The sequence below is a fragment of the Physeter macrocephalus genome, chromosome 16 (assembly GCF_002837175.3).
Source record: "Physeter macrocephalus isolate SW-GA chromosome 16, ASM283717v5, whole genome shotgun sequence".
Taxonomy (NCBI): Eukaryota; Metazoa; Chordata; class Mammalia; order Artiodactyla; family Physeteridae; genus Physeter; species Physeter macrocephalus.
The window spans coordinates 24142783-24168375 of NC_041229.1; the positions used below are offsets into that span (position 1 = coordinate 24142783).

At 34.8% G+C, this 25593-nt stretch overlaps 1 protein-coding gene across 1 annotated transcript in view; it reads right to left on the bottom strand.

Moving 5' to 3' along the window:
- CUL5 (cullin 5) overlaps window positions 1-25593 on the bottom strand; it is a 101906-nt gene continuing 76313 nt past the window's right edge. The window contains exons 12-19 of the mRNA XM_007110694.4: window positions 14604-14736; window positions 13449-13580; window positions 10519-10642; window positions 10038-10213; window positions 9310-9471; window positions 8441-8559; window positions 7695-7818; window positions 1-3657 (exon numbers count right to left, since the gene is read on the bottom strand). Coding sequence (XP_007110756.1) covers window positions 3463-3657; window positions 7695-7818; window positions 8441-8559; window positions 9310-9471; window positions 10038-10213; window positions 10519-10642; window positions 13449-13580; window positions 14604-14736 — 1165 coding nt within the window. The 3' untranslated portion in view covers window positions 1-3462. The remainder of the gene's footprint in view (window positions 3658-7694; window positions 7819-8440; window positions 8560-9309; window positions 9472-10037; window positions 10214-10518; window positions 10643-13448; window positions 13581-14603; window positions 14737-25593) is intronic.

Here is a 25593-nt window from a genome sequence, read left to right on the forward strand (position 1 = left end):
AAACTCTTAGCAACTATTTTACAGTAGAACATCAACATTTTGATAGGTGAAAGCTTTTATATTACATTTTTATTTTGCAAGAAAATAAATTATACAACTTAAAAAATAAAATCCAAAAATTAAGCAGTTCATCAAAATATTTCAGCCTACTGCATACAGAAACTGCTACCATTTAAAATTGTACAGCATTATCATCTCAGTATGTAGTGGCACACATTCAAAATTGTATATACGAGGATAGATTACAACTTAGGAACTCAAATTTGTTCAACACTCCAGCTCCAGACAACATATATAGTGTAGATGACAGGAAAGCTCTCATTGTAATGTTTATTTCACAAACATGACATTGGAAGAGTTTATAAGATAGCATCCCAGTCATTTACATGAAAATAGAAAAAACAAGCTTGAGTTTAAGATAGCAAATCTTTCTGGAAAATTAGCAAAACTTTCACCCAAATTGAATTTTTAAAATTTGCCCTTTGAGCAGGGCCAATGACATCCTACTGCAAATAATACAAAATACTTTTAAACTACTCCGGTCACAGTTTGTATTAAATTTAATAAAAGGTAAAAATAAGAAAGCTAACATTTCATTTTTGGAAATTTTAACATTTATGCACAAAATAAGAGAAAGAGACTTAAATAAAGTTTGCCAGAATGCAGGGACCCCTCCAATAAATGTAAAAATTGGAAGACTTCAGAATTTATTTCAAGATACTCATTAAATCATTAGAACAGTAATACTCTAAATATTTAACTCATTGTAAGCATTAAAATTGTTCTGTATTTTCACTTTGTAAGTTTTGTTTCATATCTACTTACTCTGGCAATGAGATGGCAATAAAGGTTAACATTTTCAAGATGGCTCCACCTTTATATTAGAAGATGAATGTTCAAATCTTAACCTCTGAAGTGTCCTATTGCCATACTGCTCATGAAAAAAATATATGCATATATATGTATATATTTTTCCCCTTAACTATGTCAGAGTTCATCCCTGCTCAGATAGCACTAATTTTAAGTGCACATTAGAGAAAACGGATTTAGTAATAAAGGATACTAACTGTGATTCTGTATCTTTAGCAAATTGCTGGTAGTTTTTTTCCAGATCCTTTTTTTTTTTAAATTAGCAAATCTGTTGTCAAAATATATTTAAAGAAAATTCAACAATGGTATAGGCACCTTGTCAACTAAATGGTTTTCATAAACATCAAAAAGTAGTCAGATAAACTTTTGTATACATAATGAACAAAATGATGACAACTGTAAGTCTACAGTATTTGTTGCTGTTCTATTCCCCAAAATACAATTAGGACATAATGAGCAATTTAAAAATTTATAAAATTTAATAGAAAACTTTGCTATGGATTTAGAGTTACCCACTTTTGCATTAAATTTGCCTTTATAAATCAAAACATCATGGCTCTCATTCTTAAATGACTAAAAAAAGATTAGAAATTCCAAAAAAGTTCTGAGAACTATTCTGGTTTAAAACAACAACAAATCTTAAACTTTAAGAAATGGCCTGTAATTTTTCCTTCCATTGCTTCCTCCTTTGGCGCTCCTGTATCGGATAAGCAAATATGCCAATACCAAACTATTTGTTAAACATAAGGGCCACAATTATTACCAAATTATCAGTTTTTAAAAATTTTGAATTTATCCATTGTTAACAGTCATCTAATTAGAGAAAACAGTGAGCGCTAATTTAGTTTAATCTTCACAATATGCTTGGCCTAATAACTGACATATGCTACCTTAGAGCTCAAATGTAAGATTTTAAATTAGAAACAAAATTCCAATTTCTTATGAGTTTCAGAATAGGCCTTTGACTATAGCCAGCAAAACCTTAAATGTTTTAAATTTGCTGTCCTTTCTTTCAGCAGGCAGCTCACAAAGTCTCTTGGAACTGGGGACAGATTCCATGAAATGCTCTTGAAAGCACTCTGTAATAATACTGTACACCTTTCAACACTCCGGCACTCCATTTCCTACTATCATCAAAATAATTTAAAATATTACTTAATATCAAATAAAATACAAAATAATTTGCAAGAAAATTTGAAATGTGCACCACAATGAATAAAATCCATGTTGAGCCATTTTTTCCCAATGGGGAGTAAGTTCTTCTCTTTTAAGTTGTTCATGTCCTCAAATCCTAAAATCTCCATTACTCTGGGTATTCAGTTGCCAGCAACTAGTAAGTTGCTACTTTGGATTGACTAAAAGGAACAAGGTAAGTGTTGCCTTCTGAACATTTTAAAATATATAAATATATATGTACATATATTTGGCAAGTTTACTGCTCACATTAAGATTGCAACAATTTTGCTTATGCTTTTCAGGTCTATGTTGTGGTTTTTCTCTTCCTCCTAGGTGACTGATACTTAATTATTACTTTTTAAAACAGAATGTCTTCCTTCCCAGAAACCTGAGGTTATAAATCCCTAATCATGAGACTTTAAAATTTCAAAATATTTCTATGCTACAGATTAAGAGGTCAGTTACATAACTGTATTATATTAAAGCAGGAGATTTCTGTCTTGTTTTTAATAAATTTGAATATGGCATAATAAATATTAATATATAAATATTAAGTGTCTTAGTAAACACTTAATATGCTTGTTTTGCTGTTTTGACTCTGCAATCGACCTACCTATCTCCCTACATTTTTTTAAACAATTAAAATAATAATTAATATGAGCTTCACTTTTTCAAAACAAGCTCTCTTAGCCAGCCATGTAAGATTTTAAAAACTCCTCATCATTTAACAATAAACAACTAAGACAGTAGTCTCCTGCTTAAAGAAAGCCAACATTTTTTAGTTGGAAAAATTTAATACCATTTTGAAGTCACCACTAAAATCCAGTTGCTATACTGAAGCAGTGTTTGAACATATAATTTGATACTACTATAAACTTATCTTTTCACCTATATCGCTCTGTCCCAATGTTGTGTAGACCAGCTCACTCTTTTGATCAAAAGAAACCAAGAGTGCTATTTCTAGTTTTAATGCATTTTTTAAAACAAAATGTAACAGCATTTTTCAGCACACAAACATCTGAAGATCCTTCCTTGTGCAAGTACATTTTTGTAAGAGAGGAAAAAAAGAAAAAAAAAGAAAAAATAAAGCAACAAGAACCCCACTTTCACCCTTCCCAACTGTATTTCTTCCGGTGGGTATAAATCAGATTTTTAAAAGTTCAAAATGGGCTCTTCATGAATGCAAGTTTCTCCACAAAACGGCATGCTGTTAAAACAGAGTGTGCAACATGAAGGGAATGCCACCATGCTAACTAATGTGATTGGCAAAATATAGTTGTTTTGTTAGGTAAGGCAGAGATTTTAATATTTATGTAATCAAAGTCCAAATAAACCTTCCTCTAGCACAAACTGCAAGAACTTTCTGCCCAAGCACTCCAAAATTTTGGTTCTTAATATTGTCCATGATATTCAAAATTATGCCATATATATGAAAGTGTTGATATCAGATTCATCTCTTCTGATGTATTTGTGCTCTATTAGCCATTCTATTTGCTCTTTTATCATTTTCTTTTGTGGCAAGAACATGTTTTTCAAAATTTCTACTAATTCAGTCTGCAGCTGAGCATTACTAATTTTCTTTCTCATCTTCATTATTTGTATGATAGCTTCCTAAAAGAAAAAATAAAAATGAAATATTAAATTATTTTAAGTAAAACAAAACAAAAAATGACTTTTAATGTATTTTATCCTCTATCCAATACCTATCCAAATGATTAGCAATCACTAGATTAATCTTGAGACCAGTATCTTTCTTTCACTCTGAAAAATAAAATCTGCATATTATGGAGATTTTAAAAAATGAGGAAAAACAAAATTACCCATAACTTCTCTGATGAAAAGAAAATCACACCTAAGGTTTTGGTGTATTTCCTTTCATTCCTTCGTATCCACACTATGTACATTTTAAAAGTTTATTTTACCTGTGAACACAATATGTATATAACCTGATATTGTGTTAAGAATCAACTAGCAACTAAGATACAACAAACCCCTTACACATACTTTTCCCCTTGTATTCACAGTTACTTCTTTGTATAGCAGTAGAGGCCAGTTGCTGCCTGTTTCAAAAATTAATAATTACTATTCTTTATAAATTTATCAGATTAATAAACTGTACTTGTTATAAGTATCTTCAGTTTGTATTGACTCAATTAAGTGGTTTAACTTTCTGTAGGAGTAAGCACTTTTCATCTAAATCAATTTTATCAATAGCTTTCTTGATGATTTAATTACTAATATTCTTTTAATAAGGAAAATTAGAAAATTACTACATATTTTCTCTTTTGCCTTTTCCAGTACAAGGTGTATGCTTAGTCAACAAAAGGCATTCATCTGCCTTAGTGGAGGTAGAATTCATTTTAAAAGAAATGTGAAAACAAAAAAAGGAATCAATATTTGCTTTTTAACGTTGAAAATGGAGTTTGGCTAAAGGCAATAGGCTTGGGAGTCAGGCACTAATGAGTATGAGAAAAGTATACCTTCAACTTCCCCTGTACAGATATGAGGATTCCTACACTGCCACTAGGAGGTCAGGTGAATTACTCCCAATGTCAGTATATCCAGATCCAGGCTCTTGATCACAGGGGTTTATGTCAAGGGTCCAGAGAGAAAGAAAGAAGATGGAAAACATCTGTCCCCCTACAGGCACTTGTACATTACAGAAACCAGTAAGTAGGAGAGGAACAACTGTAAATATTCCAATTTCTCCTATTCTAGCTTTGGTAGAGATGAAGATGGCTGTGTTAGAGATGTTAAGAAAAAAAACAGAGGGGTTCTGGCCCTGGTCCCATTTAATAGGTTGGAGGTCACTTGAAAAGTGGCATGATATGATAGAAGTAATTTGCACTCCTGAATTTCTCTCAGTTCCCATATGATGCAGATAGAGTTTAGAGCCAATGGACCTGCCACAGGGCCTTCAGTGTCAGGAGAGGGTGATCCTGTAACAGCAGATGATAACAGTGTGCCATGTAGGCCAAGGGCCACAAACAAGATGTAGCAGAGGCTCAGAGGGCTCAAGAGCTCAGTAAGAGCAGAGGACGGGCAGCCAGAACAGGAAAGAGGCCACATGGTCCTTACCAACTAGAAAAAGAATAAACCATAGTTCACCTGCTACAGACATCAGCAACAGATAGCAATAGAAAGTCAAATTCCCATAGGTGACAGACAAAGCTCTCTAGAGCTTACAAGACCAAAAACCCAGAACACTGTTACAACTGTACAGATAGGACAATCCCTTCACTGTCACTATGAAGTCAAGTGAATTTCTCTCAATCTCAATACATGCAGATGCCATCTGTGAAAACAGCAAAGAACAGGGATGGGTGGAGTAGAATCAGGGAGAAATAAGAAAGTCTGAGCATTACCTAAAGGGATAGCTTGGATTAGCGGATTGAGCATAATTATGAATCGGTTTTAGACAAAACAAAAAAACTTCATTATCTTTGCACATCTTATAGTGTAACTATACCTGCCCATTCCACTTCATATCTCAACTCTAATCCATCTGTATTTATCCTGGTGTAGGCATAAACTAAGACTGTATCATGCTTTTTCCTCCCAGAAGTAAAATTTTCCAAAATCTCTTATTGAATAATACTTTCTCTTTTCATGGGCCATGAAAATTATTTCCTTTATTGCAAAGTTCATCTATACTTATATAGGAGGTTTAATTCTGAGCTATTTTCTTCTATTAATCTGTATGTTATGCTATTTTATTTTTGTAGATATTTTAATAAGTTTTAATATTTGGCAAGGCAAGTTCCACCACCATTAACACCTTAGTTTTTTAAGGTTCTCAATCACTCTCATCTATTTGTTCTTTCTGATAACTGAGAATCAATTTTTAAAATTCCAAAAATATTCCTAGTTGAATTTTTATATGAAATTCAGTAGACTTGTTACTAGTATGGGAAGTTATTCAGCCTTATCATTAAAAAATATGGTATTTCGGGGGCTTCCCTGGTGGCGTAGTGGTTGAGAGTCCGCCTGCCGATGCAGGGGATACGGGTTCATGCCCCGGTCCGGGAAGATCCCACATGCCGCAGAGTGGCTAGGCCCGTGAGCCATGGCCACTGAGCCGGCGCGTCCGGAGCCTGTGTTCCGCAACGGGAGAGGCCACAACAGTGAGAGGCCCGCGTACCGCCAAAAAAAAAGAAAAAAAAATGGTATTTCGGACTTCCCTGGTGGCACAGTGGTTAAGAATCCATTTGCCAATGCAGGAGACACAGGTTCGATCCCTGGTCCGGGAAGATCCCACATGCCACGGAGCAACTAAGCCTGTGCACCACAACTACTGAGCCTGCGCTCTAGAGCCTGTGAGCCACAATTCCTTAGCCCATGCGCCGCAACTACTGAGCCCGCGTGCTGCAGCTACTGAAGCCTGTGTGCCTAGAGCCTGTGCTCCACAACAAGAGAAGCTACCACAATGAGAAGCCCGCGCCCTGCAACAAAGAGTAGCCCCTGATCACCGCAACTAGAGAAAGCCCGCATGCAGCAACGAAGACCCAAAGCAGCCAAAAAAAAAAAAAAAAAAAAAAAAAAAAGGTATTTCATGTTAAAAAGAAGCCACATACAAAGAGTACACTGTCTGATTCCATGTATATGAAGACCAAGTACAGGCAAAACAAAGCAATGGTGATAGGAATCAGGTGGGTTGAAGGGGGAGATTGGCTGAATGGAGACATGGGGAAATTACTGGAGTGAGAGAAATGTTCTGTATTTTAATTGAGATGATGGTCACACAGGTATACACATTTAGCAAAACACATTGAAAACTATGAAATATGTATTCTATTGTATGTAAGTCAATTAAAAAATTTAGTAAGAAAAAAAGAACATGATCTTTCTATTTATTCAAATCTCCTTTTGAATCTCTCATGCGAAAGCCCCTCTCTTCATACAGGTCCAACACACTGATTTTTAAAGAAATGCCTGTGAATTCTATGGTTTCTTCTTTTATTTTCTTAAATTTATTTATTTATTTGTTTATTGCTAAATAGAAAAGCATTTGATTTTTATTTAACTTTTCTCTGTTCCTTTATCATATTATATGATCTACAAGTAGTGAAAAATTTTAATATTTTCTTCTTTATTGTTTCATGCTTGATTGCATTGGCCAATAGTTTCAAACAATATTAAATGAAAACAGTAAAAGTGGGACAACTTGGTTTTAATAAGACTATTTCTAAAGTTAAAACAGCCATACATTAGTTTGCAATAGGTATTCTGTATCATGTTCAGAAGGTATAATCCTAGTTTTAAAATACGTTTTTTAAAGTGTCCCTAATTTCCCATTACAACAGAATTAGAAGTGTTAAAATTAAATTTTAAATACTCAATCCTAGAATCATACTTGTTGCTGATATACATTTATTCTCTTTGACATGCAGTCAGAGAAGCATAACCTAAAACCAAGGTTTTTGCCCAACCAACAGAACCTACCAGAGACCACCAAGTCATATAGACATCTCTTTGAGCAACTAAGAGAATGTTACTAATACAATTTTTAAGTTTCAGTAAATTGAAAATTAGCTCTTCTGTACGAAAAGTCTGAGTACCTACATTCCTTTAATTTTAAAAAAAGATTTGAAGATTAAAAAACAACAACGTTTTTCAAAATTTAGACATTCTGTCTTAATATTACAAACCTGTGTTCTCAGTATTCTTAGTTGAACTATTCCTTCATTCTCTTCTTCTCTCATCCTTTCTGTAGTGAGCTGCAAGCGTCCAATCAGGTTGATTTTACCCCTTTTCTGAACTTTTGCATTTTTTCTATAAAAAACATTAAATCAAATATTTTACAATGAAAGGCTTTTTAAACATCATATTATAGCAACAATGTCTAGGAGAAAATATTTAGAAATAGTCTAAAAATTAATATCCAACACTGTTTAAGGGAAAAGTAACAAAATAACATGTAGCTTTATTAAAATGAACCCTATGATTTCCCTCAAAAATGATAAAAGCTCTGTTAATAAGTGTGACTACGCTCCCTGTAATAACAAAGTTAATATAATTTATATTGCCAAGAAAGTGATTAGATAATTGAAGATATGTGGGTTGTAATTCAACATTATCTTCTAATTGGATCTAAAGGAAACAGTACTCTGTGTGGATAAAGCTGCTTTAGAGTGCAAAAGGATGTTTACTTTAAAGATGAAAAGCAATATAGTATGTCAGACACCAAAATGTATCCATGAAAAATATGTAAAGAAATAATAAACATCTCTAGTTCATTAATGTTTAATAAACAACTAAATGGCATAAATCTAAAGTGATGACAGCATACAGATGTTTTAAATATCATCATGTAAGGAAAATTATTTTGCTAAAAATAAAACATTAAAATTCAAACAAGGTATTTTTATTTTGGATCAATCAACATAAACCTTACATTAAACTGAATTCCTGGTTCACTGAGAAGAGGGTACCTTCTGTAAAGTCTTTGGGTGAGTTGACTTGAGGTTCATACAATAAAACTTGCCGTTTGAGCTTTGGGAAAGCTACTAAAGACTATGAAGAATAAAGAGAAAACAATTAGCTTCTATAAACACTACGGAATACCAAGATCAATTCTACAACATGACCAATATAGGTGAGAAAAAATTATGAGCACAAATTCATAATTCAAAATTTTATTTGGTACTTCCATGAACATAACAATATAAATGCATAATGAGGAAAGAGAATGAGGAGAAAAGAGTTGGCTATGAGGAAGTAATAAATGCTCTCTTTACAATAAGACAACAAAAAAAACACAACAACAAACTAGAGGGATTAGTCATATATGACCACAGCAAACATCACTGCTGGTTATAAACCAGCTGTTTCTCTCTAGGTAATAATTTATTTTGGAACTTTTAACAGGCATATGGAGTAGGGGGTAAAATGTAGTTTTGAACAGGAGGCTAATAAGTACATTTTACAGGGCCTCAAAAGGACCAAAGTCTTCTTACTCTTAGAATTTTGGTTATCATAAAAATCTTTGAACACATTTTCAATATGAAATCTTTGGTCATGCTCTTTACAGGCAACATTTAAACACCAACTCAATCTCTTTCTTTCTCTCTTGCCATTCTCTGCCTTAGTAACTTGCTTATTTTCAATTTTTTTTCCATAAATACCTCACTAGTGTATTTGTCTTGCTTAAAAGTCATTTGAGTGTTATGAATTCATAAATTTATTATAACACAAGCCAACACATGTTTCCTGCTATGTGAGAGGATGCAATGTTAAAAACAAAAAACATAAAAACAAACCAACCCATAAAGTCCTTCTAAGCTCAGCATCAGGGAGTTCAGTTGCAAGTTTTAGATTTTCAAAGCTGATTTTCTCTCTGGGTCTTTGGTTCCATGCAAACAATACAGCCAGCTGAAATGTTGTTACCTCCAAATCATATTGACCTACTTCATTCTTAAACGTTATCTATAATAGATAAAATAGTTAAAAAAATAAGAATCTCTTCATGATGATTACCATCTATCTACTATAATATCTTTTATATGAGATTATATACAAAAAGACTACGAGTTGTCTTTCAATATCCATTCTTCCTTTCTTACATGGTAATAAAAATTTTAGCAGACTTTAATGACTGTCCAGAATAAAGGCTCACCTCCCAGCTCTCCTGAGCAAAAATATGGCCATGTGACTAAGTTCTGGCCAATGAGATTTGAGTGGAAATAATGGGGGAAACGTCTAGAAGTTGCCATTCAAGTAAGCTATACCCTCACATCTTTCCCTTCCTGTTGGGCTGGAAGACAGACATAGTGAGAGGATCATATTGGATTCTGCAGGCAAGGGAATACCTTAAGGATGGTGCTGTAACCAGAAGTCTATGTCCCTAACAACTTCATGGAACAGATCTGCTATACCTGCTCAAACTTTCACTTGTGAGAGAAGGAAAGATCTATCTTGTTTAAACAAATCTTAATTGGAGTCCTGCTACTTTCAGCCAAACCAATATCTGAACTAACACACCATCTACTTACAATTCCATTTGACATGAGATGATGCCAATGTAATTTTCTACCACTATGGTTTTTTTTGTAGAATTCTTCTACTTCAGGTATCAAATCCTCCAGTTCAGTAGGAAGTGAGACAAAGACTTTTTCAGAGCTTCTTGACCAGGCACCAGCATTCAGAATTTTTATATTAACTGAATCAGCTATAGGAAAGTATATCAGAAAATATAAAGCAAATAATCTTGACAATGGGTAAAATTCAAAATACATACACAGAGGATAAGCTTTGGTGAAAAATAAGACTCTAAAGATTTTGTTAAAAGTGTCTTTCTATTTCAAAATAAGAATTAGTAAATCTAAATTCTGCTTTGTAGGATATTTTCAAGGAATGTGGACTTTGAAACATCTTTGTCTCTATTACTGCTTAGTTTTATTTTTAATTTACTAGAAAACAAAGATATTCTTTTGTAAAATGTTTAAAAAAATGTATGTAATTATAAAATAATACCTGGTAAAGCCAATTTATTATTTTTGTGCATTTCCTTAAAAGCTTGGTTCAAATCTTCAGATACTTTAATGTCCTGAAACATTCTAGCAAGCTTGTTTACATAATCTGCTGGCATACCAACTTCCTATGAAAACCAAAGACAGAAGAAGTAATAAATAATAAATAATCTGATATACTACTAGGAAAAATTTTAATGGAAAACTAAGTTTTAGATGCTTTAATACAAAATTCTTCTTGTCTCTTATATTTATAGAATGTTTATAATCTAATACCTATTAAATTTGATTCTTAGAACCTGAACAGAATATACAGGCAATCCTGGCATTCTGTGCATGATTCCAATATGCATGAATTTCAGTTACCACAGTACAGTTAAAAGAACATCAGTACCCCAACAACACTGTTCAACTTTCAATTACCATTATATATTAAACGTGAGTTATGCATAAAGCACAAATTTCACTTCTAGCTCCTCAATCTACAAATCACTAACAAATAACAGAGCACATCATATCAGTGACCAATCACAATATTTCTTTCAAAATCTGTTAGTCATCTGTTTATTCAGTTCACCCACAGACAGCAAAGCATATAGCTTTGTTGCATCCATGTCTTCCACTGATAAATCCACATTACATTTTACAAAAACAGATAACTGAAAGAGGTAGCTGGTCAAGAAAGATGAGAGAAGTACACCAAAAATAAAGAAGAAGAAGAAGAAGAAAAGGAAAGGAAAGAAAAGGAAGGGAGGGAGGGAGGGAGGGAGGAAGGAAGGAAGGAAGGAAGGAAGGAAGGAAGGAAGGAAATAATGTTGGAAATGAAAATAAAACAGAACATAAATGGAGTTTCTGAAGAAAGAGCTAACTGTGGTTGTAATGTTTGTTGATAATGCCAATGCTGAAGAGTCTAAACATGCAGGTACAAGGAACTTAATGAAGGCAAATTACCAACATAAATGAGAAAAGTGGTAGTGACAAAAAAATTAAGAAGAGGAAGTGATGCCAGCAAAAACTTTCATGACTTTGAAAGACCAAAAGACAAAAGTTTGGAAGCTGATTCAAATTTACAGAGTATGAGAACTCTTCAAAGTATACAAAAGGTGCTCACTAAGTAACTTGTAAGTTACATGACAAGAAGGCAAGTACTAGTCAAACTACTCTTCATTTTTGTAACAGTGTTATTGAGATATAAATCACGTACCTCAAAATTTGCCCTTTTAAAGTGTACAATTAATCAGGTTTCAGTATATTTACAGTTATGCAACCATCACCACTATCTAACTTTAGAACATTTTCATCATCCCCAAAAGAAACTCCATACTTACTAGCAGTCACTCCCCATGTTCCCCCACTCCTCCATTCCTGAAAACCATTAATTTATTTTTTGCCTCTACAGATTTGGCTACTGTGGACACTTTGTATTAGGGAATCATACAGTATGTGGTCTAACTGGCTTCTTTGCTTACTAGCATAATATTTTCAAAGTATATCTATATTGTTGCATATATCAGCACGTCATTTATTTTTATTACCAAAAATATTCCATTATATGAATAAACCATATTTTATCTATTTATCAGCTGACTGACCTTCTGGGTTATTTTCACTATGTGGCTATTATGAATAATGCTGCTGTGAACATTCATGTACAATTTTTTGTGTGCTCATATGTTTTCACTTCTCTTGAGTGGAATTACCCAGGAGTAGAATTGCCAGGTTAACTCTATATTTAACTTTTTGAGGAACCGTCAGTTTTCCAAAGTGGCTGCACCATTTTATATTCTTACCAGCAATGCATGAGGGTTCCAATTTCACCTCTTCCTCACCAACATGTTATTGTCTGAATTTTCAGCTATTCCTGTGGTTTTAATTTGCATTTCCCTAATAACTAATGATGTTGAGCATCTTTGCATACACTTATTGGACATTTATATATCTTTTGTGAAAAAATCTCTATTCTAATTCTTTGCCCATTTTTAACTGAGCTGTTTTTACTGTTGAGTTGTAAGAGTTCTTTATATATTCTAGATACAATATCAGACATGTGAATCGCAATAGCAGTTTTTTCAAAGAAATACAACACTTTAAACCTGAGTGTTTATGTTTTAAATTACAGTGTACTAAATACATATTAATTTTACTAATTTTTTCTTTCTCCTATATACTTATAACAGATAATAAGAGGTTTTTAATATTTTGACAAAAATTTCGAAGTCACAAAACAGTAATTTTTCCCAGTGATTGTTAATATTAAGATCACCTGCACAGTAATTTTTACTATCCCACACTACCAGGCAAAACAGGGCTATCTACAAATCTTTAATTTGAAATACACATATAAATGAAAAAAATATATATAAAATACATATAATTATACACATTATAATAAATGTTTTATTATCATATATTAATGTAATATATAACACCATATGTATAAATGAAAGACATATTCATTTATGTTATACTAATATAACTCAAATTCCATTAAAATGGACTGAAAGGAACAGACGTAAAATATTTTAACATGGGAATTTAGCCATAATTAGCATTGATTAACCTAAATAAGCCATCACCTTTTACCTATTGGTTCTTTTTCCTTAAGAGATGTATTTATTTACAAACATCTATATGGCTAAATATTTAGTACTAAAAACATCTTAAAAATGAAACGATTTGTCCGTTAGTTAAGGTCTGTTCAAATGAGAGCTGAGAAACAAAAGAGTGAAACAACAGAAGCAAAGCAAGAGCAAAGGTGCTTCACCAGAAGTCTTTATTAAGAAAATATACTTTATTTTGTATAATTGATGCTATATTCTTCTAAAACGTTCCATATTTCAATATTAACAATATCACCAAAATGCATTACTTAAGCACACACATGAACCATGTGCTATTTTAAGAAAACCAAATGTTTTTTAAAATTTTACTTACTCTTAGCCACTCTACCATATTCTCTTCAATTTCACTATCAGCAGAGATGTCTAATATAAGACGTCGTGTCAAATGAGCTTTGTGATATCTCATAAAAACGTCTTTGTTTTGTACATATTTAAGTACCAAGAGCTGTACAGAAAAAAAAGTTACTTTCAATTTACATACACTCTTAGCCATCCCCTCTCATTTAGACCTTTCTACATCCCCAACTGTCAAAATTCAGAAATTTATATAAATAAATACAGACAGAGGCTTACTAAATTGCCCATCTCTGAAAAATAACAGTCCTGAAATACTACAATACTTTAATACTTTAAAAGTTAACAAATTTGAGACTGTAACCAAATAACCTTTTAGTTCTTAGAAACATTAATTTTTGAGATTTTATATAAAATGTGATAAAACTTTACATGAAAATCAATGGTTCTTCCCCATTTTTTTCTTCTACATTTCTTCTTCACTTTATTCTGACACTAATCTTCTCTCTAACCACCCCCCACCCGACCCCCCGCTTTGCTGGCTGCACCATGCAGCTTATGGGATCTTAGTTCCCCGACCAGGGATTGAACCTGGGCCCAGCAGTGAAAGCAGTCTTAACCACTGGACTGCCATGGAATTCCCCCCTCTAACCCTCTTTGTCTATACTTTCTCGATATCTTTACTTACTAATTTTTTCCTCTTTGATGTGATGTCCTTGGCTTATACCATATTACAATAACAAGCAGAGACAAAGAAATATGAACGCAACTAACTTTTTATCTACACTCATTTATCCCTGGCTATCTATTTTGGGCTCTCACAAAAAGAAAGAAGTGAAAAACTGATCTCTCAAATATCATTCCAAATACCACCAGCTAGCTCCATTTTCCCTTTTTTTGTCCTTTAATACGTGCTAGAATTTAACTGACTTTTAAAAATAATCAAGAAAGGGGAAGAATTAAATACTATTTCCCTTTCTGGCAGCTACAGAATAAAAATTTTCAGTAAGAAAAATAACTGCTCTATAGAGATCTTGCACTGGTAAAATTTCATAATATTAGTTGCTTAGAGATATACGTTAAAAAAAAAACTGAGGCTATCACAGAAAGCCTTATAAGCAAAACACAAATTCAAAGATAATTTAAAAATTTCAAGTTAAAAAAATTTATGTACCACTTCTTTAAGCTTTGCTTCAATCTCCTCAGAGGTTAGTTTTTTGCTTAATGGCGTTTTTCTTAGCAACATGTCACAGTAATTGGCAAGCAGCTCAGGGCATTTTGATTCAGGCTGAGTTTTTAATCCCACCCTAAAAAACAAATTAAAAGCAGTTGATGAAAATGATTGAATCTGCAAATATTTTTTCTAAAGCCAATTTTTCACAGATTTCTTATGTTGTATAGATCCAATGGGACTAGAGTAAGCAAGTCTACATCTAGGGTGCATAGTTTAAGGAGGCACTCACTCTTAGGTTCCCATAAGTGCACTTGGAGAACACTGAGAGTGAGACCTCCTTGTATTTTGTAACCTACGTGCCACCTTGCCTCACTCTAGTGGCAGCTTTGCCAATGATCTTTAAAAGGTTTTATTAAGATGCTTCTAAAATAGTTTTGAAAAACTGTGTAAATCCTTGCATATTTATAAGTTAACATTTAAAACTTTTTTTTTAAAGCATTCAGTGTTCGATTTATTTGCAAGATGTCACACAAGTAGCATCCTCCCCTGTTTTTCACGATCTGATTCAGAACACCAATCAATATACGTTAAAACTGTTACTTCACTCTTTGAGACATATCCAATGTAACCTAAATCTCACAGTGATATGATATATATCATCCTCCATTAAAAAAAACTGTAAACAAACTTTCCTTAAACAATGAACTTACATCTCTATTTCACTTTCCTAACAAAACTTTAAAACGAGTGTACTGTATTTTATGTTTGAAAGTATTTTATTTATTCTTTATTCTACTTCTCTAAACTATATATGTAAATAAATTTAAATTCAACATTTTAAAACTTATGTATAGATAAAATTCAACTGTTATCAGAAATGAGTTGTCCAAATTATTATAAGTACACGACTTAACAAAACAACATAATTACATTGTGTGTGTGTATAAAACATATGTATATGCAAAATTTTGTCTATGAAGTGGGTGAAACTTTTTTCCCTCCCAATTATGAACGCAGGAAATCATCAATTTTACTTCTACTTTTTGTATTTATAAATTTATGTCTTTTCCCTAAAAAAATCTTATTCACATTAATTAACAGATAGGACTAGAAGAAGTTTTTCTTATAATGTTACTCAATTCATTGAGCACCTCCTGAGTTATTTGCTAAAAAAACACACACTGATCTAACAAAAAAAGTTATTTTTTAATAATGGATCAAACTAGCCATCAATTGTGTTGAAAGCAAATAATGAGAAACCATTTCGCAAAAGGATATAATAGCTAGTCATTAGAAATTCATTTTCTGTACAACAATACCAATATTTCAAAATATTCCTTTCTTACACAACTTGGAGGCATTTTACAATTCAAGGCACATACCATAGTAAGAATGAAGAGAGATATGCCTTTCTTTACAAAATAGGGAAGAGTAATCTGGAAAGGAGAAGTGAAAGGAGAAACTGCAATGCTTCCACCAGAGGGCTCAATTTCAGAAAAAAGTAGATGTGGAAGTTGAGGATTTAGAAAGTGATTTCCTTAAAAGTATCTACACTGGCATACTCTTGGGATTTCCTTCTGTATCTCTCGAGGTAGATAAAGACCACTAACTTACTTCATAAGAATCTATCCATCTCCTCCAATCTATTCACATTGCCAATGCCTAGCTTCTGTATGAACTGCTGTAATAACTACAGTGGTCTATCTCCCTTCCTCCAATTCAACAGGTTGAGAAGACAGTTTTCAGTCTTTTATTGTTTCTTTGGTATTGTGTCATTCCCCCTATCTCTGGCTTTTCGTGTTTTGTTTTGTTTTTTTCTAGTTTTTAGCTGTTTTACTATGATGTACCTAGGAATGGTTTAATTTGCAGGTATCATGCTTAAGATTCAAAGAGTTGCTTGAATACAAAAGTTGGCATCTTTTGGCAATTTGGAAAAATTTTGGTCAATAGCTCATGCCTCCTTTTCCTTTCTCTATGATTCCAATTACATATCCCTATAGATATTTTACCTTTCCTCAGGTAACAATTTCCACCTATTTGTCTATTAATATGTATTATTTACTCATTATTATTCATGATCTATTTAAGATTATTACTGAGATATAATTCACATACCATACAATATATCCATTTGAAGTGTGCAATTCAATGTTTCTTTAAAGTATATTCACAAGGTTGTACAACTATCATCAAAATAAAATTTTAAACATTTTCATTACCCTAAAAACAAACCCCATACTCATTAGTAGCCAAATCTCATTTTCCAGCTATCCCTCCCTCCCAGTCCCTGGTTATAACTAATCTACTTTCTGTCTCTATGGATTTCCTTATTCTGGACATCTCATATAAATGGAAGCATACAATATGTGACCTTTTGTGACTTGTATCTCTTACTTAGCATAATGTTTTTATGATTCATCCGGATCACAGCACATATCCATTCATTCCTTCAAAAAAAATTATCCTTTTATCATGGTCAAAAGATTTAGCATATTAGCCATTTTAAGTGTACAATTCAGTCGCCTTAAGTACATTCACAATGTTCTGCAAATATCATCACTATCTATGTCCAGAACTTTTTCATTATCCCAAACAGAAACCCTATACTCATTAAACAGTAACTTTCCATTCCCTCCTATCCCCAGTTCCTGGTAACGTCTATTGTACTTTTCTGTATCAATAAATTTGCCTATCCTAGATACCTCATATAAGTGTAATCATAAAAAATTTGTCCTTTTGTGTCTGGCTTATTTCACGTCTCAAGGTTTCACTCATGTTGTAGCATGTATCACAATTTCTTTCCTTTTATGACTAAATAAAATTCCATTGCATAGATATACCACATTTTGCTTATCCATCATCAGATAATGGACATTTGGGTTGTTTCCATTTTCTGGCGATTAAGAATAATGCTGCTATTGGGCTTCCCTGGTGGCGCAGTGGTTGAGAGTCCGCCTGCCAATGCAGGGGATACGGGTTCGTGCCCTGGTCCGGGAAGATCCCACATGCCACGGAGCGGCTGGGCCCGTGAGCCATGGCTGCTGAGCCTGTGCTCCGCAACGGGAGAGGCCACAATGGTGAGAGGCCCGCGTACCACAACAACAACAACAAAAAAAAAAAAAAAAAAAAGAATAATGCTGCTATGAACATTTATGGACAAGTTTTTGGTTGATATATGTTTTCATTTCTTTTGGGTATATACCCAGGAGTGGAGCTGATGGGTCACATGTTAACTTTATGTTAAACTTCTTGAAGAACTACAAAACTGCTACCACAGTAGCTGTGTACCAACTATAATGATCCCAATCTCTCTCCGCATCTTCACCAACACTTGTTAATGTCTTTTTAATTTTAGCCATCCTAGTGGGCATGAGTGGTACATCACTGTGGTTAAGCTATTAATCTTAATTATTTTAAAGTCCTTATCTGCTAACTCGAATAGTGGGATAACCTGAGAGTCTGCTTCTGAAATTATTTTTCTCTTAGTTGACCATAAATTTCTCTGCCATCACAGGACTAGTAATGTTGTACTGAATACTATGCACTGCATATAAAAGAATCATGAAGAGGGAGAGGGATAAATTAGGAGTTTGGGATTAACATATACACACTATTATATATAAAACAGATAACCAACAAGGATCTACTATATAGCACTGGGAACTATACTCAATATTTTGTAATAACCTACAAGAAAAAAGAATCTGAAAAAAATATACATGTATAACTTAATCACTTTGCTGTACACCTGAAGTTAACATTGTATGTTAACAATGTTAACAACATTGTAAATTAACTGTACTTCAATTAAAAAAAAAAAAAAAGAAAGAATCACACAGGCACCAGACAATGTTTATCTTCCATTAAGAATGTGTGCTCATGGGCTTCCCTGGTGGCGCAGTAGTTGAGAGTCCGCCTGCCAATGCAGGGAACACGGGTTCGTGCCCCGGTCCGGGAAGATCCCACATGCCACGGAGCGGCTAGGCCTGTGAGCCATGGCCGCTGGGCCTGCGCGTCTGGAGCCTGTGCTCTGCAACGGCAGAGGCCACAACAGTGAGAGGCCTGTGTACCGCAAAAAAAAAAAAAAAAAAAGAATGTGTGCTCATGCTTTGTTCCACTATGGCAGAGGCTGATCACTTTAATCCAATCAAACTATTTTGGTTCAAGGATGGGTTGTAGTTTTGGTAAGAATCAGTCTACCTCTGGTTACCCACTGAATCTAAGGAATGTCCCTCCTGGGCTTTCACTTGACAGCCTAGTGAGTTTTGTCATTCCAGTCCTGTGTGACCACCAAAAGCTCTACTGTCCCCCAGCAGTACTGCTCAGCCTGAGCGAAACCTAGATTCTCAGTTACTTCTTTTCAGGGAAACACAGCTACAAAGGATCAGCTAACTTCTGAAAGGTTCTCTCTCATTTCTATAACTTTCAAATATTTTGTTCTAGCTGCTTCTGTAGCTCTTTGATAATATTAAAATGACTATTTCCTAAATCTACCTGATTTTCCTTATTGTTCTCAGTGGAAGCACTGGCTCACCATGAACTACTATATTCCTCCTCAGGAGTGAGTCTCCCAAATAATCTGGATGATACTAGCAGCTTTATTCTTCTAGAACATTACCTCTACCACCTCCAATAGCCACAACACTCATGTTCTGCTGCCTGAATCATCTAATAGTACTCATTTGATTTCACAGAAATTTTCTACTTAATCTGGAGCTAAAGACAGGACCTGGTCACCTTAGAATAAAAAAAATAAAGAGAAAGTAATCCCCACTTCTGGGAATTTAGACTGTAGAAACAGATATAAAATGGCAAATGTACAATATTATTCACTGGAGCACTATTATTAGTAATAGCAAAATACTTAGTGTAGAAATAAAGGATCAATTAAATAAACTATGCTATATGTACCAGACAACACCATGCTGCTATTTTTTTTTTTTTTTTTTTTTTTTTTTGTGGTATGCGGGCCTCCCTCCGCTGCGGCCTCTCCCGTTGCGGAGCACAGGCTCCGGATGCGCAGGCCCAGCGTCCGTGGCTCACGGGCCCAGACGCTCCGCGGCACGCGGTATCCTCCCAGACCGGGGCGCGAACCTGGTTCCCCTGCATCGGCAGGCGGACGCGCAACCACCGCGCCACCAGGGAAGCCCCCATGCTGCTATTAAGAATAACAAAGTTATGAAAAAAACTACAGGTAACATACTAATCAGGAATAAGACAAGGATGTCAACATTCACCACTGCTGTTCATCACTGTGCTAGAAGTGCTATCTAGAGCTAGAAGTTCTAGTTAGAGCAATTAGGCAAGAAAAATAAAGACATCCAAACTGGAAAGAAGGAAGTAAAAGCATCTCTACTCACAGATGTCATGACCTTCTATATACAAAGTATTAAAGAATCCACAGAGGGCTTCCCTGGTGGCGCAGTGGTTGCGCGTCCACCTGCCGATGCAGGGGAACCGGGTTCGCGCCCCGGTCTGGGAGGATACCGCGTGCCGCGGAGCGGCTGGGCCCGTGAGCCATGGACGCTGGGCCTGCGCATCCGGAGCCTGTGCTCCGCAACGGGAGAGGCCGCAGCGGAGGGAGGCCCGCATACCACAAAAAAAAAAAAAAAAAAAAAAAAAAGAATCCACAAAAAAGCTACTAGAGCCAATGACTGAATTTATTAGCAAAGTTGCAGGGAACAAGATCAACACACAAGAATCAGTTGTGTTTTCATACTCCAGCAATGAACAATCCAAAAGAAAATTATATAAACAATTTCATTTATAATAACATCCAAAAGAAAAACATACCTAGAAATAAACTTAACCAAGGACACGAAAGCCCAAGGAGAGTAAAAGAGCCATCCTTGCAGGGCTACAGCTTTGCATGGGGTGTCAGAGCCACTAGAAAGGCCTAGCATCCAGGCATCAAAGATCAAACAGGTAAGGGATGTGTTGACATGAAGGAGTGGCCAGGTATGGAGTATGTGAGAAGAGACCAAATAGGTAAGGAGGGTGTCCATGCAAGGAGAAGGCACAATGGGAGGCATTAAGGCTCCAGTTGGATGAGGAAGGCATTCATGTAGGGGGTGGCCCAGTCTGGGGAGTCAGAGACTCAGCAGGGTGAGGAATGCATCCACAAAGAAACAAGGCCAGGTATTGTAGCTGTAAATGCAGATGTGTACCTTTAGCTTGTCCACTGAGAGGCTCTAGGAACAGTGACACCACAATAGCAATGAATACACCTAGCACCAGATTTTGTCCACTAAATAACAACGTCCACTAAAAGCAACTAGAGCTTTGTGAAAAAGTGGCTAACCCTGAGGCTAGGCAAGGAAAGTACAAAATGAATCTGGAAATATTCACATCCCAAAAAGAAAGAAGAATTTACTGTTAAAAGGACCCAGAAACCAGCTCCCACTAGTGAAACCTAGGATAATCTAAAAATCAAAACAAAGGGTAAAAGTAAGTTATGGGAGTTCCCTGGTGGTCTAGTGGTTAGGATTTGGTGCTTTCACTGCTGTGGCCCAGGTTCAATCCTTGGTCAGGGAACTGAGATCCTGTAATCCATGCAGCACAGCAACCCACCACCCCCACCAAAAAAAAAAGTAAATTATAACCCATTAAATAAAAATAGTAAACTGTGAGTTCATACTGAGATGATAAATCAATGTACGAATTGAAAATTTAATGAGCAATGATGGGATCTTTATATAGTTTTAAAGTACCTGTCAAAAAATACTTAATTACAAAAAGAAAAAGAATGAGTGGAGAAGTCTGCCATACACCAACTTAATCAGGTAATCAAACTAAACAAAATCAGTACTGGGATAAATCAAAATCATGCACCCTCCCTCAGATAAGATGCAATGAGGGAAGTCCCTGGTGGTCCAGGGGTTATGACTCCACGCTTTCACTGCTGAGGGCCCAGGTTCAATCCCTGGTCGGAGAACTAGGATCCAGCAAGCCATGTGGCGCGGCCAAAAAAAAGATTCAATGAGAATAATAAACTTTCACTTCTGCCAAAGATGCAAACCTGAATCTAATCATGAAAAACATCAGATTAACTCACACTAAGGGACATCCTACAAAATAATTGGACTGTAATCTTCAAAATGTCAAGGTAATGAGAGTCAAAGGAGAGATAGTTCCACACCAAAGAAAAAGGAATATAAGAACTAAATGCAACACACGATTCTGCAATGGATCCTTCTGCTGTAAAAAATACAACATGGTCAATAAATTTAAAGGGATCTGAGGAGTAGATGGTTATTAGGCATCAAAGACAATTTTCTGACTTTGATAGTTGTATTCTGAGTCTATTTGTAGAAAATATACACTAGTGTACTTGGAATAATGAGCAACTTACTCTCAAATGGTTCCAGAAAAGAAAGTTTTAATGTATTTCCAAAGAGAAAAGGATAATAAACTTACAACTAAATGTACGTTATTTCGACAACTGAGAAGAAAAGATTCCTTGTAAAGCACCACTTAACCAAAACTACAACTAGATTAAATTTAAAAATTTGAAAAGCCTGTGTCTATTAAAGACATTGAACTTGTGATCAGTATCTGCCCATAGAGAAAACTCCCGACCCAAACGGTTTTACTAATGAATTCTACCAAACATTTAAGGAAAAAGTAATGTCAATTAAACTAATTATTTTAAAACATACAAAAGGGGGGAATAACTCTCAATACTTTTTGAGGCCAGCATAATCCTGAAACCAGAAAAGGACAAAGATATCAAAAAAATGAAAATTGTACAAGGCACAAAGGCCAGAAAGAAAGTGATAAATCCGCAAATATAGAAAAAAAAATTTTTAACAAAACACTGGCAAATTAAATCCAGGAATATATAAAAAGAATAATACAGCATGACCAAGTAGAATTTATCCCAAGAATTCAACCTTGGTTAAATGTTTTCTTAAAAAAAATCAATGTATCCTGAAGAAGAAAAATGGAACTGAAGGAATCAGGCTCCCTGACTTCAGACTATATTAGAAAGCTACAGTCATCAAAACAGTCTGGTACTGGCAGGAAAACAGAAATATAGATCCATGGAGCAGGATAGAAAGCCCAGAAATAAACCCATGCACCTCTGGTCAATTAATCTATGACAAAGGAGGCAAGAATATACTATGGAGGAAAGACAGTCTCTTCAATAAACGGTGCTGGGAAAACTGGACGGCTAAACATAAAAAAATGAAATTAGAACACTCTCTAACACCATACACAAAAATAAACTCCAAATGGATTAAAGACCTAAATGTAAGACTGGACACTGTAAAACTCTTAGAGGAAAACACAGGCAGAACACTGTTTGACATAAATTGAAGCAATATCTTTTTTGGATCTACCTTCTAGAGTAATGAAAATAAAAACAAAAATAAACAAATGGGACCTAATTAAACTTTAAAACTTTTGCATAGCAAAGGAAACCATAAACAAAATGAAAAGACAATCCAAAGAATGGGAGAAAATATTTGCAAATGAAGTGACTTGACAAGGGATTAATCTCTAAAATATACAAACAGCTCATGAAGCTCAATATCAAAAAAAACAAACAACCCAATCAAAAAATGGGCAGAAGATCTAAATAGACATTTCTCCAAAAAAGACATACAGATGGCCAAAAAACACATGAAAAAATGCTCAACATCGCTAATTAGAGAAATGCAAATCAAAAACACAATGTCACCAGTTAGAATGGCCATCATCCAAAAGTCTACAACACAAAAATACAAATACAAAAATACAATACACCAGTCAGAATGGCCATCATCAAAAAGTCTACAAACAATAAATACTGGAGAGGGTGTGGAGAAAAGGGAACCCTCTTGCACTGTTGGTGGGAATGTAAATTGATACAACCACTATGGAGAACAGTATGGAGGTTCCTTAAAAAACTAAAAATAGAGCTACCACATGACCCAGCAATCCCACTCCTGGGCATATGTCCAGAGAAAACCATAATATGAAAAGATACATGCACCCCAATGTTAACTGCAGCACTATTTACAATAGCCAGGACATGGAAGAAAGGTAAATGTCCGTCAGAAGAGGAATGGATAAAGAAGATGTGTACATATATACAATGGAATATTACTCAACCATAAAAAAGAATGAAATAATGCCATTTGCAGCAACATGGATGGACCTAGAAATTATCATATTAAGTGAAGTAAGTCAGACAAATATTATATGATATCACTTATATGTGAAATCTAAAAAGAATTAATCAAACTTATTTACAAAACAAAGAGACTCACAGACTTCGAAAACAAACTTATGGTTATGAAAGGGGAAGCGTGTGGGGGGGGGATAAATCAGGTGTTTGGGATTAACATATACACACTACCATATATTAAAAAAATAATCAACAAGTACCCACTCTATAGCACAGGGAACTCTACTCAATATTCTGTAATAACCTAAATGGGAAAAAAGTCTGAAAAAGAATGGATATATGCATATGTATAACTTAATCACTTTGCTGTACACCTGAAACTAACACAACATTGTAAATCAACTATACTCCAATATAAAATAAAAATAAAAAGCAGAACTGAGGTTTCCCTCAGGTTTCTTTCTGAGAAGAAATTCTGCCCAAAGACGTATAATCAATTCCTGCCCAAGAATTCCCAGCCTGCTAGCCTGCCCTACAAACTTTGGATTTGCCAGCCCCCACAATTACATAAGCCAATTCCTTTAAATAAATCTCTCTTCTGTCTCCCCACTCCCCTCCCCCAAATCAATGTATTTCACCACATCAAAAGAATAAGGAAGAAAAACCCTCTGGTCATTTCAACACAGAAAAAGCATTTAATAAGTCAACATCCATTCATTATCAAACTTTCAGCAAATTAGGAATAAAAAACAACCCAATTATAGGCATCTATGAAAAACCCTCACCTAACTTTGTACTTAATGACAAAATATTAAGGCTTTTCCCCTAAGTTTGCCAAAAAAGGCAAGGATGCCCACTCTCACTACTTCTGTTCAACACTGTACTTATGATCCTAGCCAGTGCATCAATCCAGAAAGAGAAATAACTGGTATAAAGATGAGAAAGAAAGAAATAAAGCTGCCTTATTCAAAGATTACATGATTTTTTACATAGAAAATCTTAAGAAATCTAAAAAAGAACTACTAGAACTAATAACTTTAACAAGGTAACAGGAAGTAAGATCAATATACAAAAATCAACCATATTTTTATATACTAGCAAAATACCAGAATATCAAAAGCACTCAAGGAAAAAAAAGAACAAAGTTATACCAGCTGACTTAAAGACTTACTGCAGAACTATATTAATCGTGGCTGTTTGTAATGGCCAAAGGATACCCATTTAATTCAGTGGAATAGAATAGAAAGTCCAGAAAAACATACATATTTTTAAGTCACTTGATTTTTCACAAAAGACACCAAAGCAACCCAGTGGGGAATGGGAAGTATTTCCAACAAATGGTGATGAAACCACTTGCTATCCATACAGAAAAGAAAAAAATGAAATTTAATCCCTAACTTACACTATATGCAAATATCAATTTAAGGTGACTCTTAAATGTAAATATGAAAGCAAAAATTATAAAGCTTCTAGAAGAAAACAGAAGGTTATCTTTTTGTCCTAGTGTCAGAGGTAGACAAAGGTTTCCTAGACAAAACATAGAAAGCAAAATCCACAAAAGAAAAGCCTATATCTTACAAAGGACCTACATACAGAATATATAAGAACTCACAGCTCACTAATAAAAGGGAACAACCCAATAGAAAAAAAACAGGCAAGGGGCTTCCCTGGTGGCGCAGTGGTTGAGAGTCCGCCTGCCAATGCAGGGACACGGGTTCGTGCCCTGGTCCGGCAGGATCCCACATGCCGCGGAGCGCCTGGGCCCGTGAGCCATGGCCGCTGAGCCCGCGCGTCCGGAGCCTGTGTTCCGCAACGGGAGAGGCCACAACAGTGAGAGGCCCGCGTACCGCAAAAAAAAAACAAACAAACAAACAAACA